The following is a 16428-nucleotide window of genomic DNA, read 5'->3' as shown; positions in this document are numbered from 1 at the left end:
ATTGTAAAGAGTGAGATATTGAATTAGGAAATTGTGATTATTTAACTTGATACAATTGAGATCTAGGGAAAATTGATGAAGATCTCGGAGCAAGAAAGTGTTGGGCAACTCCCGAGTCTGTACTAACGGGTGTTCAATAAAAATGAGAATGTGTCGTCAGTGCCGTCCAGCGTTACTACGTTGCGTCGTACGACTGACCAGGGCCCCTTCTCCAATATTTATTGACGTTTTTTTTTAAAAAGAATAAACATTATGTTTTTTTTATAAAAAATACTGAATCCGTTGAATTTTTTTTACTAGCTACATGACTGAAAAAATTCTCATTTTTTATTGAACACCCGTTAATAGAAATCTTAAAAAGTGGGGATGAGAAAATTTACAAGATTATGAATTGTTGGAGATGCTTAGCATCAAACATCAGACTTAAAGTGGTCATTTGATAGTTCTGTTAGAGTACGGCGGTGTGAGAATTGTATATAGAGAGTAGAAAGCGAGCAATTTTGAGGAAGGCACGAATCGGGTTGATCATCTCTTTTATTTCCCTCAGCTACCACTGCACAGTGGTCCAGAATGCAGATTTAGGTGGAATGATATGTTTTGAGCCTGAAATTGAAACTTTAGACTAAAAGTCTCTTCTACAAAGTTGTTCCTTATAGTTAGGCCCTCATTTTTATGACAATGAATTCTAGGGTGGTTCCTATTATCATTAAAATCAAAAATCTAACTTTGAATAAATTAAGGTATACATTCTTTGACAAAGTTATAGCTGAGCTAATTTCAAGCAACTTTGTTGAAAATAACTTTTTTGTATCTCTTAAATTGGCCGATTTATTGCTATTTTCTTGAATTGAGTTAGGGTGGCTCTTGAAAAAACAGTTTTTTTGCTCTAGTTTTCTTATTTCAAATTTCTCAACAAAGGTGTCTTCAGATAACTTTTAGATCTTAAGAAGGCGCAAGTTTTTGCTGCACAAAGCTTGTCAACATCTTTCGCCGATAAAGAGTTATTGACGTTTTTATACTAAAAATATGCACTTTTCGAATGTTAATATCTCTGGTTGGGGCACACAAAAAAAAAGTTTTTTTACGGCATTTGAAAGGGCGTATGTAATTCTCAATATTATGACGAAATTGGAGGTATGTTATTTTTTAAACTCGTATAAAATCAATTTGAATTTAGTCATATTTTTTACTATATTTGGGTATATCTTTTTTATTAGAAGAGATACAGGCAACAAATTCAGGTATAAAACATTCGTCTAAAAGAGTTTTAAAATTCTCTAGAAGATAACTTTCATGATAAATTTTAAATAAAAAAGTTATTACTAAAAAACTATTTTTTCCAGGAACACCCTAAGTCAACTCCGAAAAAATACTCTAAAATGAGAACGATAAGAGATAGAAAAAAAATTTCTTCGACAAAGTTGCTTGCAATTAATTTAGCTACAACTTTTTCAAACAATTCATGTTTTTATTTTGTAAAACAAAAAAGTTAGTTTTAAAAATTCCCTAATTTGAGGACCACCCTGACGTTTGCAAACACCAAAAGAAGGGAATTTTTAAAAACAAAAACTTCTTCCAAGACACTAAATGTCCAAATATTGAAACAAATGTTCTAGCACATTTTATACAAATTTGTCATTAGAGTGGTCCTATGAAATCCATCTTTTGCCAATAACTTTTTTATTTGAAATTTATCATGAAAGTCATCTTCTAGAGACTTTTAAAACTCTTTAAGACGAATGTTTTATAGCTGGATTTGTTGCCCGTATCTTTTCTAACAAAAAAGATATACTCAAATATAGTAAAAAAAAAAGAATAAATTCAAATTGATTTTATACGAGTTTAAAAAAATAACATACCTCCAATTTTTTCATATTATTGAGAATAACATACGCCCTTTCAAATGCTGCAAAAAAACACTTTTTTTTTGTTTGCCCCAAACAGAGATATTAACATTTGAAAAGTGCATATTTCTAGTATAAAAACGTCAATAACTCTTGATCGGCGAAAGATATTGACAAGCTTTGTGCAGCAAAAATTTGCGCCTTCTTAAGATCTAAAAGTTATCTGAAGACACCTTTGCTGAGAAATTCGAAATAAGAAAAATAGAGCAAAAAAACTGTTTTTTTAAGAGCCACCCTAACTCAATTCAAGAAAATAGTTCTAAATCGGCCAATTTAAGAGATACAAAAAAGTTATTTTCAACAAAGTTGCTTGAAATTAGCTCAGCTATAACTTTGCGGAAGAATGTATACCTTAATTTATTCAAACAAAAAAGTTAGATTTTTGATTTTAATGATAATAGGAACCACCCTAGAATTCATTGTCATAAAAATGAGGACCTAACTATAAGGAACAACTTTGTAGAAGAGACTTTTAGTCTAAAGTTCCAATTTCAGGCTCAAAACATATCATTCCACCTAAATCTGCATTCTGGACCACTGTGCACTGGCAAAAGAGATGATCGCCGATTTGCTCACGTACATACCTTCGATGTGCGGAAACAGTTCTATCGATTGTTTCACACACAAGTCGTCATGTGACGTTAGCATCTAGTCGATAGTCTAGTCGAACTATCAACTTTATACTTTGATCTCCTCATCTATCGTATAAAATGACCACTTTAAGTGATGTTAACCATCTCCAACTATATAAATCGTTAACTTCACGCATGAAGTAATACAAACATGATTACTTAAAGTAAGATTGTGAAGCTTAGAAATTTGTTAGAAGCATAAGTTTATGGTTTTTCTTCCGAAATTTATTGATACATTTCAAGATCTTACAATTAGAAAAATAAAGAATTGGATTTTTTTAAAGATGGGTGTGGAAAAAATACAAAAATGTTGAGTTTTGGAAAATTAATATAATCATAGATAATTCAAGGATAATTTAGGCGAGAATTCAAAAATAATTATTAATAGAATTGAAAGGGTATTTTGTGGATAATTTCAAAAGAAATCAATTCAGGAGGATTCCTGAGAATAATCTACAGGTACAATAATTCCCGAGGCGAGTTTTGATTAAAATTTTGAGAGATTATTTCAATGGCATTGAATTTTCAGGATAATATCAGCCCTTAGCTGGTTCGTCTCTTTGTAGGGAAGTGACTCCTGAGGGGGTCTCCGAAAAAAAAATAAAATTACATAGTGTTTGCTACAGACTTCAAGGATATCAGAGCTCAGTCACCGACAAACCGACATGAATGACCATAGCAAAAACAATAAAATTTCTGACCAAAGTACACTACTGTCATCTGGCTCCGTGTTCGCGGGAAATATTTAGCTAAGTCATGAAACCGCATGCAAACGTTGGTTCGTGTCTGATCTATTATGGGCACATTATTTTTATCTAGATAAAAAAAATCCTATGGTTTTGACAGTACGGATCACTGCACATTTAAATCAGCCGTTTACGATTTTCAGGCATAAGTCAGAATTAAGTGTAATGCCGGTTTGTCTGTGTTCAGTGTCGACTTTTGTAAGAGTAAGGGAAGTGAACGAAGTTGTGATTAATTTCCCAGAGAGGGTCAATGTCCGTAGCCTGCGGGGTTGCCGTCGTCGTTCTTCCGTTTGTCATGTCATTTAGAGAGCTGGTGTTGGTCAAGTGTCGTCATTCGTCCGGTGTCGTATCATTGTTCGTTGCGGGGTTCTACCATAGAGGTAACTCTAAGACCACTGGGTCCCGAAGAAAATCATTATTATTTTTGGCTCACTCAGTACCAGAACAACGGTCCCAAGCAGTCCCAAGCTATTTCACTCATCCCTGCATGTTCTGCATGAATCCACACACCCCTGATGTTATCTGTCAAACTTTCATAGCGAATCAAAACAAACATAGTGTAGTAATAGAATTTCAACTAGAATAGGGTACGTTAATCGTTTGCTTGGGACCAATAGGCTACTAAAGTGGTGAGCCAATTTAAAATCGTTAGTTTCGTATTGATTGTTGGTTCTACGGAGATTGGTAATAGCACATACGAAGTGACAGACGACTAACTGGCGAAGAAATCAATTAAAATAATGTGGTTCGCTGTAATAGAATTTTCTTAGAAGCTTGTACAATCAGCCACCAGATGGGCTAGTATTTCTGTGTTAATTTGAGTAAAGTTGATTTTGTGTGCAATGATCTTTGACAGTGTGCAAAGAGTGTATCATTTTGTCATTTTTTTATGCATTTCAGTTTTTAATAGGGTGAAAGAGATAGACATTCTAGTACATTTGGTGAAAATGCTAATACAACCAGTAGTAGCAACAATCAATACGAAACTAACGATTTTAAATTGGCTCACTACTTGACTAACCTATTGGTCCCAAGCAATTCGATTAACGTACCCCATTCTAGTATAAATTCCAGTACTACACTATGTTTGTTTTGATTCGCTATGAAAGTTTGACAGATAAAATGAGGGGTTCGTGGATTTTCCTACGCTTCGAGGGGTGCATCGATTAGCTTGGGACCGAAGATAGTACCAGAGCTGAGCCAAAAAGTTGAGCTCGTTTCTTCGGGACCTTCTGGTCTTAGAGTTACCTCTATGAACTGAACTTTCCTGGGTAGTTTAAATTAAAGTTTGCTGTACACGGCAAATCATGAGAACAACCCAAATTTGAGTTAGTTAACTCACAAATCACAAAGTGCAGGAACTCAGCGATGAGTAAATTGGCGTCCGGTTTTTCCAGGTTTGTCTAGAAAAAAAATTCCCAAATATGAGAAAAATAAAGATTGGAATCTATCGTCTATTGGTACTGCTCCTTGACTGAGTAAAACTTTCGTCCATTTCCTCATTTTCCGGCAGATTTTTTCAAGGAAAACATGAGGCAAACTTACTCATCACTGAGTTCCTGCACTTTTGGTGATTATACGTGAACTAAACGCAAATTTGGGTCGTTCTCATTCGCCGTGTATATTGTGAGAAGCTGCAATAGGTAGAACTGGGACGAAATGTAAATCGCTCAAATTTATTGTAGCAGATTAGCACAACAATAACAGTTTTCAGGATCACAAAAATGAACGATCTTATGGTAACGGAGATGTGTGGTTGTGTCGTGGCTTATGCCAAGAAAAAAATCACACTAATCGGGAAAACACACCCACCCACCCAACTCAAAAGCTCAGTCTCTTGTTTCACATGACCATGTCGCGCAACATCATTTTGTTGCGGTTTTGAAAACATTCTTTTTCTCGCCTTCATGTCCTAATGAGATTTGCCGACCTGATCATTCTGTTTTATTTACTAACGTCTTTGCATCTTATCACCTATGTATACTTACAATCTTGCGAGAATCTACTTTCGCACCGTGGGAAATCTTATTATGTACAGCTGCATACAGATGAACACACACAGTCCCAACCGAGGTCCCGACCGACCATCACGCACCGGTGTAAATAAAAACATACAACAGTGCTTCAGTATTCCGTTATCACGCACACACTCGGACGAGCTGTCAAAATTTAGCTTCCCCGCGTGTGTATGACATCGCGTCCCATCATCCATGCATCCATCGTCGTTTCGTTTTTCGACCGCCGTGCTGTTAATCAAAAACAATGCAGACAGTGGGAAAAGTCTTCTAATTATCAACATTTTTATATCTATTCTAAACTTATTTATTGTAGATTAGTTATTTATTTGCAACATATATTGCTGCGTGTTGAAATAAAGCCGTAGTGTTGTTTAGTGTCTTCCGTTTGATTGATTCCGTAGTAAATTTTGTGGTTCTTAATACCGAGTTCAGTGACCTGTGTTAACTTATACCTACACCTACGTACAAAAACTAATTTTCTTCGGAACTTTTCTCGGCAAAACTTCTTGAAGTTGATGTGTGTTTTTGTTTATCAATATAGAATATGTAATAAATTAAGTAGGTTGCGAAAGTTCTTTAAATAGTTAGCATTCATAATTGCATTTCCAGGTTTTACATAACCTCAATCTTCCAGTTTCTTCAAAATTGAGTACAATAAGTTCCGTAAAGTACCATCATTTCTCGCAATTTTGAAAAATCCCATAATAATGCTTAAAGTGGATATTTTTAATTGACCTGAATATGTAGATATAGTATTATTGACTAGTGTATGGGAAACATACATTTAGAAAATATCACAATACACTACAATATTTTGGCCCCGCGTGAAATTATGGCACTTCACGGAATTTACCTCAAACTTTAGAAATAACTACCCTATTCAGGTACTTATGTCGAGTTTAGGTACTAATGGAAACATTTTCTTCTTACATTTACAGAAATGAATTGATTGCCGCGAACCAGACGTAGTTCAGTGATAAACCGGTAAAGATGATGGAAGTGGACCAACCTCTCAAGGAGAACGGTTTGCCGAAAATGAGCCCAACTGTCGACAGTACGGAAAGCTCGGAAAGTGTCACCGACGAAGTCGTTCAGCAAAATGGAACAACGATGGTTAATGAGGACAGCTTGCCAGACGTCACCAAGGTGGTGTCCTCGGTAGCAGCAGCAGCAGATGATGATAGCAACGAAGCGAAAGGCCTGGAAGATGACGACGCTATGGAACGGCTAATGTACAGCGAGCTGGACGATGCCGACGATGAAGGTGGGTTGTTAGATTGTGGAGGTTTAACATACCGTCAAACGGGGTGACTAGCAGCACTTTTCAGTTTTCTCGATACCTACAGAAATTAAAAGGGTCAAGATGAATCAGATAGAAAAAATACTTGTTTTGCACGAGAAAATTTTCCCAAGGACGACCTCTCTTACTAGATATGCCCTAATATCTGTGGGGCTGATTAAAAATACTATTATTCGGAAAATATCGCAGGTTTTATTATATTTCTTCAATAATATTTTTTGACAGATTCCTGAATTATAGTTATAGTTATAGCTGTCACATTGTCTAAAATCTAAATTTTAGACTTTCTATAAAATGACCCAATCCCCTTTTTCTTCCGCAGACCTTCAACCCGATTCGACGAAGAAAGAACCCGGTGTAGAATCCGAGTTGGTGCAGAATCTCTCCGACACGCTGATCAAGGACATCATCCAGCTGAACAAGGATTCGAAACGGGCCGAGTCGGAGATCGACGTGGACCCAGATCGGTTAGAAAGCGAGGAGAGTTCCGATATTTCCCCATCGTCGGGTCAGTCATCAAACCAGACGGCAGCCGAGCAGGCAGATGCTGAAGACACCAACGGTGCTGTCAGTATAACGGAAGACGATACTTTAACCGAGGTAAATGAAGATCTCGCTACGGCTGCTGATGCTGTGACAAAGGAAGTCGCAGATACCGACGAGGAGAGTGAAAGTATTCTCCTCCAGGAGGACAATGTTGAGCTGGAGGATGATTTGGAAGTGGACGAAAGCTTGCTCCTGGACGAGGATGTAGATATGGAGGAAGGAGAATCGGCCATTCAGATCGAAGATAGTGTATTGGTTAGTTCGGGAGATACTGTCGACGATACCGACGGAACTGTCACGATAGACGAGAGCGGATTGAGTATACTGAATACTGCCGCGGTTGATATCGCAGATATGACGGTAGACGAGTCGGTGGACGCCAGCTTGGAACCGAAGGTGTCCGACTTAATGGAAGCCATGGTGAGCACTAACGCAGACAATCTGAATGCAGCTGAAGAGCAAATAGGTATACCGGAAGAGGAAGCTCCACTATCACCTGACATAAGTGATCTGATCAAGTTTCCGGACATGGAGAAAATCGTATCTAAGTCTGAATCGAATGGTGAAGTAACCGAGCAGAAGGATGTCGTTCCGGAAGTGTCTGATTTTATCAAGTTTCCCGATGATAGAACGGAAACGGAAAAGGCACGATCTAGATCTGCATCGCCCGAATTGTCAGACTTAATAAAGTTTGATAGTGTTGCTGAGGTCGTCGAAGAACAGAAGAAGGAGACATCGGTCGAAGAATCAACCGTTGAATCTAGTGAAACTGTCCCGGAGGAAACAAAGCCGCAAGTGGAATCTGCTAAGAAAAATGAAAACCCGGTGGAGGCAAAAATTCCGGCAGCACTACAACAAGATAAGGTAGATGCCGAAGAGAAGACGGAAGATGGTGCACAGAAGAAGAAAACCGAAGAGAAAACAGAGGATGGAGAGAAGAAGGGAACAGATGATGATCCTGAAGCAGAGTCTGACGAAACTGAGACGGCTCAGCACACTTGTCGGCAGGCGTTGCAAGCTGCAGATGAGGAAGACCTTCTGGAGATGATGGAGGAACCAGGACAAATGGAGGGAGATGATGAACCGGAACCGGAAGAAGACCCGGACGATAATAGCAGCGAGTCCGGGAGTACCAAGCAAGTGGAAGGTGATGAGGAAGAAGAGTTTGAGGGATCGGACTACATGGGAGCGGACGGAGATGAGAGCAGTAGGAACGCGGAAGATCAGGAGGAAACAGGGGGCGAAGAAATTCAGGTTGAGGAAGAAGAGCTGGCTGACGGAGAACCACCTCTGAAGCGGAAATGTTCGATCGATGTAAGAGAAGCTCAAGAGGAAGAGAGCGAGAAAAAAGAAGTTGAGGAAAAGAAGGTTGAAGAGAAGATCGAAGAGAATGTTGAAAAGGGGGTTGAAAAGGAGGTTGAAAAAGAGGTTGAAAAGGAGATCGAAGAAAAAGTTGAAGAGAAGGTTAAAGAGAAAGACCTGACTAAATCACCCAAAGTGGATGAAGTAAGTGAGGAAAAGGCGGAAAGCGAGAAGATAGTTGAAAGTGTCGGCGAAGAGAAGAGCAAAATTGAGGTAGAGGAGAAGAAAAGTTCAGAAGTTGTCCCTTCGGTTACAGAAGTAGCCGAAAAGAAGGATGATAAAGTGGCAGATGAAGAAAAAAAGGATGAAAATGTCGTGCAAACTGAAAAAGAGTCTGAGAAGATGGATATTTCCCAAGAAGAGCCAGTCGAACTGGAAAAAGTCCAGGAAGAAACTTCTGCTGAAGTTGAAAAGACTGTAGATGTGGAAAAAAAGGTTGAAGCGGAAAAAAAGATTGAAGCGGAAAAGAAGGTTGAAGCCGAAGATAAGGTTGATGGGGAAAAGAATGTTGAAGCGGAAAAGAAGGTTGAAACGGAAGAAGAGTTAGAGAAAGGGGAAAGCAAAGTCTCCGAAAAACCTGAACCGATAGCTGCAGAAAAAGAAGAAGAACTTGTAAAGGATGATGCCAAAAAAGACGACAAAGAGCCGGAGGATAAAGTACAACCTGAAGAAGAGCAATCTGTAGTAGCTGTTTCGGAAATTAAGAAACCTGTTGAAGATGATAAGAAGCCAGAAGAGAAGGATCAAAAATTATCGGAGGCTGCGCAAGACGAGGTGTTTTTAATAGATGACGACGACGACGAAATCGCAGAAAATAAGAAAGAAGAAGAAGACAAAGGCGAAAAGAAAGCTGAAAAGCGACCGTGTCCCGATGATGATGTCGAGGAGAAGGTTGATTCGGAATCTGCCAAAAAGATTCGGCTGTCGGTTGAACTGAAGGAGGAAGTGAAACTTGAGGAACCAAAAGAGGAACCAATGGTGGAACCAAAAGAGGAACCCAATACCGAAGTTGAGGATGTCAAGAAGGAAGAAAAGAAGTCTGCTTTGGAGCTAATAGAGCCGCTGAAAATGACACTGGAACCGGAACCCGTAGCACCGAAGGAGAAGAAGGCTATTCGGTTGGAGTTTTTGGAGAAATTCAAGAAGCCATTGGAGAGAATGAATCGATCGAACTTGGAAGAATTCGTGCTTCAGAAGATTGTAGAAGGCATAGCTTTCAAATCGGCGATTGCCGAGATGCGAACTCAGCTGGATGCTCAGGACACGCTTCTACAGGGATACCGTCAAAAGGTGCACGATTTGAACAAACAGTTTCGGGATTTGGAAATGGTTCACGAGCGTGTCGTGAAGGATCTGGAAAAGAAGAACCAACATTTCATTACTCCGGTGAAGATCACACGAGCAGTGGGACTTCAGGTCTCGCAGCCTCGATTCGTGGCCGGTTGTCGACCCGCTGGGAACAGCACAACTCCTACCACGACCAGCCCTAAGGGTGCTGTTATTCGGTCACCAGTTGCAACTCCTATCGGAGGTTCTCCAAACAAGAATTCTCCACAGAGCGTACAAAATCGACGACCTACTTTCAGTCGAATTGCTCCGGCAAATATGGCTCAAAAGCCAGCTGCTCAACAACCGACCGCTGCTCGACCGGGACCTCCAACTATCATCAATAAGACTCTGAGCTCTCCACAAAATAGCCTACTCAATAAATCGACCACGGTTCAAGGACAAATCACACCGATCAACAGCACCCAACAGGTACAAACAATTTTAAGCGCATCTCAATCTCAACCGACGGTCGCAGGCACAGCTCCTTCATTGACCAGGAAAAAGCCACTTCAGAAGTATACTCCCATGCGGCCACCGCTATCCATCACCCAGCAGGTACAGCAGCAACAGCAGACCCGTCAAATGCAGGAACAGCTAATGAGGCAGCAGATTCAAGACGTTCAAACGAGTAACACCGGAGGACAAAGTCCGCTGGCGCAGTCACCTCAGGGATCGCCATTGTGAGTATATTTTTTATCGTTTTATATTGTTTTGCTCTGACCGTCTATTGCTATGTTTACAGGACTCGAACTCCAGAACCCGCTTCGTCTCCCGTGGGAACTCCCGGTCCCGCCAGTCGCGTATCGACGATGGTAGTGAAGAAAGTTACACCTCAACCTCAAGCGAAACCCGCTTCAACGAACGTAATCATCAATCGCCAGACCCCCTCGATGGTATCATCCCCTGCGGCAGCTCAGGCGCGTTCAGCTCCGTCTACCCCAACGACTACTGCGGCACCTGCTGCCGTAGACAACTCGCTGATCGATCTTACCGATGAAGATGACGCACCGAAACCGGCAGCCACTTCGGCAGCACCACCAGCTGCAACTACGGTGGTACCCAAACCTCCGATTACAATACTGAACGGCCAACAGCAGCAGCACCACCAACAACAACAGCAGTTCACCACCCAACGGCAACCCGGAATGCCACCGTTGGTTGTCATCAATCAGCAGCGAATGATGACTCGGCCAGCGCTTCAGCAGCGACCCGCCGGAATGGTGAATGGAACACCGCCGCGGCCTGTGCTAATGCAGCGACCGACAAATGCTACCAATGGGTTCCCCCGGGCGCAGACCTATCGAGCGCGGATGATCAACGGTCAGTTAGGTAGGTTCAATTAATGTGCTTTCGGATTTTCGGAATCAAAACTGATCTGTAGACAAACAGACAGTCCTACATACAGATAGACATAGTGGGCAGAAATAGAAATACTGAAAGAGGAAGATAGGCAGGTAGATAAACAGACAGATAAATACTTACCGACAGATAGACGACGACTGACAGACAGAAGAGGACAGATGGACAAACGTATAGAGATAGACAGAAGTAGAACAACAGAAAAACAGTGTAGACAAACAGATCGTTCTTTACAGACATATAGTCAGAAAGATAGGTAGGTAAAGTCATAGGTCCGTCGGTCCACAAATAGATTATGATGGACATATAGACGGACAGTCAGGTGAACACAAATAACCGTACTTACACGGACATACAGAAGAACAAACGAATAAATAGATCTGGATCAACAATAGAAAAGGGCCCATCAGCATTTGTAAACAAACCGTTCCAAAGCCCATTTCTCACAAATCGAAGGCCGCTCACACAAACCAACACCATCATCGTGTAGGTAGAAGTTTCCCCTATCCGATGATGGTGTTGGTTTGTGTGGGTGGCCTTCGCTTTGTGAGTAAAGGGCTTTTGAACGGTTTGTTTACAAATGCTGATGGGCCCTTTTCTATTGTTGATCCAGAGATGTACTGTAAAAGGGGAAAAAATATGGGCTGACAAAATTTGCATTTAATGTACAAATAAGCAGAGGCAGACCAAAAGGCAGGCTGTGATCAAATAGACAAACGAAAGCAACATGCATGCATAGGAATTCAGAATACAGAAAAGTAGACAGGCACAGCATAGAGAAATAGGCAGGGAGATTCAGAGTTTGAGGTTTTTAGCGGCAGCAAAAGATAGACAATGACAGACAAACAATGTGTACTGATGATCAGAATGCGGAAACTTATCTATTCTTTCCTTTTCCCACCCAGGCAACACCCGCAACATGATAACTCGTCCTCCAATTCGCCAACAACCTGCCGCCAGTTTCACGCATCCTGCCCCACTTCCCCAGCCCGGAAGCCAACTGCTGAATCCCTCATGGAAGCAAACTCCTCCGCGTCCGTCCATCCGGATCAATAATATCGAAACCGGTATCGTAATTTCCTGGACCATGGACGACCTATCGGAAGCACATGCGTCGATCGTAAGCTACCAGATATACGCCTATCAGGAGACGAATGCACCGCCCTCGATGGACATGTGGCGGCACGTTGGTGACGTCAAGGCCATGCTCTTGCCGATGGCCGTCACGCTGACTCAGTTCCAGGAAGGCCAGCGCTATCACTTTGCCGTGCGGGCCGTGGACGAACACCAACGGGTGGGACAGTTCAGTCCTCCACGGACCTGGAACGAATCCACGCCGGCCAAGGCTTAAACTATTATAGTCTAGAAAGCACAAGTTTCTCTTTTAGTTGGAAGATAGTGATAGTTTTAATATTTAAACGAAATTTTAGAGGGATAAGAAAAAAAAACCAATTCGTTTAGTTGTAATAGATACATCAATTAGGAAACCGTGTATTAATCTTCGATGTAGATTTTGTCTACTTCTAAAAAAAAATTGGAAATAATTAAACAAAAATATTGGAAATCATTGAAACCGAACGTTTAATTGGGTTCTTGTCAGCAGAATGATGTGAACATATGTGTTATTTTATGTTTGGTTTTCTTTTATTTAAAAGCAAAAAGTTTTCTTCGGTTGTCAAAAATGTCTCGTTTTTCTTCACGCATTCATTAAGAGTTTTATTTTTTCATCACTTACTAAAACTGCTAAGAAATAAGATTTGACTAGAATTCAATGTCGTGTTTATAGTAAAACGTCTACACTGTCGAAGCGTTTGGCGACATTAACACTCTCCCTAAAGTTATGTGTCAATCCTCAGGAAAATCAATTCTCTATGGTACTCATAATGCAACCATGCAAATTGAACGAGTTTTTGAAGTATTGATTCATGGATTGAGGGGTGAGTGCATAACAAAATACTAAACAAATGAAAAAGTACTAACTAATAATGAATACATAGTTGGAAGTATGTGTAAGTTTGCTTTTAAGAAACCAAGCAGAGTTAAGAAATAAAATCTGTATCTAATTGCTGATTGAACATCGCCTTCTTTATTTGTTTCCGAATATGGCCAGCGTATACATTTTTAGCGAAGAAATTTGCAAGACGACGATTGAGAACGAGTTGTCTTGGGAAAACCTCAAAAATCTGCCGGAAAATTGACGAAAATTTTACTTAGTCTAGTAGTACCAATAGACTAAGTGAATCCAATCTTTGCTTTTTCTTTTATTTTTTTTACATATTCTGGAGCACGTTTCTTCGGGACCTACAGTAGGTAACTAGTCTTAGAGTTACCTCTATGGTAAAACTAAATCTGGTTGCACGGCCTACTAAGTAATTTGTAATTATTTTTTTTCCTTTGGTTTGTTTTCCGTCGATCTTGTTTTCCGTGCTGGTCACCAATGCTACCGACGCCAGGAAGGCAGCTCCCACACCTGGACCCTACCTATCGACCCATCAACTCATGAACCGGGGACCAACGGCTTTACTTCCCTTACATTAGAAAACATTATGATTTAGTTGTATTTAAGCAACGTAACATGGTGTATACATCAGACATTTTGGAACAAAATTTTGCCATTCTAATGTCGGTCTGACGTCAAAAATTTCAATCTATTGACATTAGAACCAAACGTTTTAAGGATGTTTTCAGATGTAAAAAACGTTAGAACTAAACGTTGTTCCGATGTTTTTCAATGTAAACGTTTTCTGATGTTTTCTAATGTAGATGTTTCCTGATGTTAGAACCAAACGTTTTTGGATGTTTTCGGATGTACATAACGTTAGAACTAAACGTTGTTCGGATGTTTTTATATGTAAATGTATTCTGATGTTTTCTAATGTAGATGTTTCCTGATGTTAGAATCAAACGTTTTTCGGTTGTTTTCGGATGTAAAAAACGTTAGAACTATACGTTGTTCGGATGTTTTTGTATGTAAATGTATTCTGATGTTTTCTAACGTAGATGTTTCCCGATGCTAGAACCAAACGTTTTTTGGATGATTTCGGATGTACACAACGTTAGAACTAAACGTTGTTCGGATGTTTTCAATTGTACTTCGTGTTTGTTGTTCTCTGATGTTTTCAGATGTACAAAACGTTTAAAGTAAACGTTGTTTGAATGTTTTCAAATGTAGATGTTTACTAATGTTTTCAGATATACAAAACACTAGAATCTTACTTTTCAAATGCTTTCAATTATATTTACAACACATTAGAATTAGAAACATGATCGTGTAAACACTACACACCATTGTTGTTAGATAACATCATAAAAATGCGTACATAATAGTCAATGGTGAAGCTCCCGTTTCCCACCAGTCAGATAACTGACCTTAGCTAACCAAATATCATTGCGGCAACTCTAGTTTAAAATACTGAATTGCCAAGACAGGAACAATGTAAAAACACTTAGATATATATCATAACAATTAAGGCTGGTAAGTTACTGTAGTAACTGGAGCACCTAGGTTAAAAATGAAATGTAATTTATTTTGAATTTGGAACAAATAAAGAGTTAAAAAAAAAAAAAAAAATTGCGGCAACTCTCTATGCGGCAGGGGAACTATGCCATTAGCGCGCTAAGAGTTATTAGACCACTGACATAGGCGCCAATTTGTAGGTGACGAGGCACTTGGTGACATTACAGCGAGCTTGACGATTGTTGTAGCATTTTTTTAGCAAACTACCAGTTAAGGTGTGTAGTGTTTACAAGATCATGTTTCTAGCTCTAATGCTTTGTACAATTGAAAGCATTGGAAAAGTTAATTCTCATGTTTTGCATAACCGAAACCATCAGAAAACATAAAATAGTACAAAAAAAAAAAATCATCCATTCTGGTAGACTATCTCTTAAATGCATACAGAATAGCCATTGCTTAAGCTCCCGTTTCCCACCAGTCAGTTAACTGACCTTAGCTAACCTAATATCATTGTGGCAACTCTCTATGCGGCAGGGGAACTATGCCATTAGCGCGCTAAGAGTTGTTAGACCACTGACATAGACGCCTATTCGTGGGTGACGAGGCACTTGGTGACATTACAGCGAGCTTGGCGATTGTTATAGCATTTTTGAGTGAACTACCAGACAATCATGACAATAAGATCGCAGCGCCTCCAGATCTCCCTTTAAATCGACCCGCTGTGCCAATTTGTCAATAATGCATGACACTTTGGACGTGGATCGGGATGATCCACAAATGCGGAAAGTTTTGGGCTACCAGTCTTCTACCTAATTGTCGAACTGCAAATATATAATAAACAAAATTATTGTGCATGAAAAATATGACAATGTACAATGCTCGAGGAACACTGGGAGTTTTCGAACGACGCGTGCTTAGGTGCCATAGGTGCCTAGGCGTGATCAGAGATGTTATGCCTCAGAACATCCCGGCGGCGCCGACTGGGATTGAACCCAGGCCTGCTGGGGAGAGAGGTAATCACGCTTACCACTACACCACCGGCGCCGCTAATTTGTAATTTATTGTTGACAAACTAAGTTTGAAAACCCGCAATTTTGTGTTTGCTTCGAGTGACTTTCAATTTGAGCGAGTGTTGAAAGCTTCAGCGTTATATTTTATCGCTGGAATTAGTAACCCAACAAACAATTGGGTTGTTTAACTTCGAAAAATATACCGATTTTTATACATCATCTGATAGAGCTTCGTTCTCTGAGCACAACGATATATTTATCGATCCCGTAGACATTCATCTCGATTTTTAAATCAAGATTTAAATTTTTGATCGTTGATACTAAATCTATTCGTTGACAGCTCGCTCCCATACAAAGTCCCACCAAGGGGCGCTAAGATGGTGATTTTTGCTAATTTATTTAAAATAGTTTTTTTTTTTTTTTTATAATTCGTTTATTTTTCCAGGCTCATTTGCTGTAGCTTTGCGGAGCCGATATTCATTGTTTAAATAACAAAATTACTTAAAACTAACGTTAGTAAAGCGGAGGCCGATTACTCGCGGCTATCTCGAGGTTAGGGGTAACAAATTGTAACAAATGGATGGCAGGGTAGGGATTGTGAACACAAGGTTTGGAGAGCAATGTGCTCTTGATCTCGAACTAGGCGACACTCTGATGAAAAAGACAAACATGGGGGTACACCGATGGGTAGCTAACAACTTGGGAGAACACAAGATGACACTAACTTCTAAATCCTCAAATCTATCCGTTTTAAAAACACATAAA

The 16428-nt window shown here is 39.8% G+C and overlaps 1 protein-coding gene across 1 annotated transcript in view; it reads left to right on the top strand.

The window, feature by feature from the left end:
* The window catches only part of wde (windei), a 36912-nt gene extending 24048 nt beyond the window's left edge, over positions 1-12864 (top strand). Inside the window, exons 2-6 of the mRNA XM_065233967.1 lie at positions 6239-6564; positions 6923-8943; positions 9013-10517; positions 10580-11166; positions 12102-12864. Coding sequence (XP_065090039.1) covers positions 6291-6564; positions 6923-8943; positions 9013-10517; positions 10580-11166; positions 12102-12547 — 4833 coding nt within the window. The 5' untranslated portion in view covers positions 6239-6290 and the 3' untranslated portion in view covers positions 12548-12864. The remainder of the gene's footprint in view (positions 1-6238; positions 6565-6922; positions 8944-9012; positions 10518-10579; positions 11167-12101) is intronic.
* The last annotated feature ends 3564 nt before the right edge of the window (positions 12865-16428 follow it).

This window comes from Ochlerotatus camptorhynchus, unplaced genomic scaffold (assembly GCF_037179485.1).
Source record: "Ochlerotatus camptorhynchus isolate MF236.1 unplaced genomic scaffold, CSIRO-AGI_Acam_v1.1 ptg000423l, whole genome shotgun sequence".
Lineage (NCBI taxonomy): Eukaryota > Metazoa > Arthropoda > Insecta > Diptera > Culicidae > Ochlerotatus > Ochlerotatus camptorhynchus.
The sequence above is the reverse complement of the archived record's forward strand: the minus strand, read 5'-3'. Positions and strand labels throughout refer to the sequence as shown.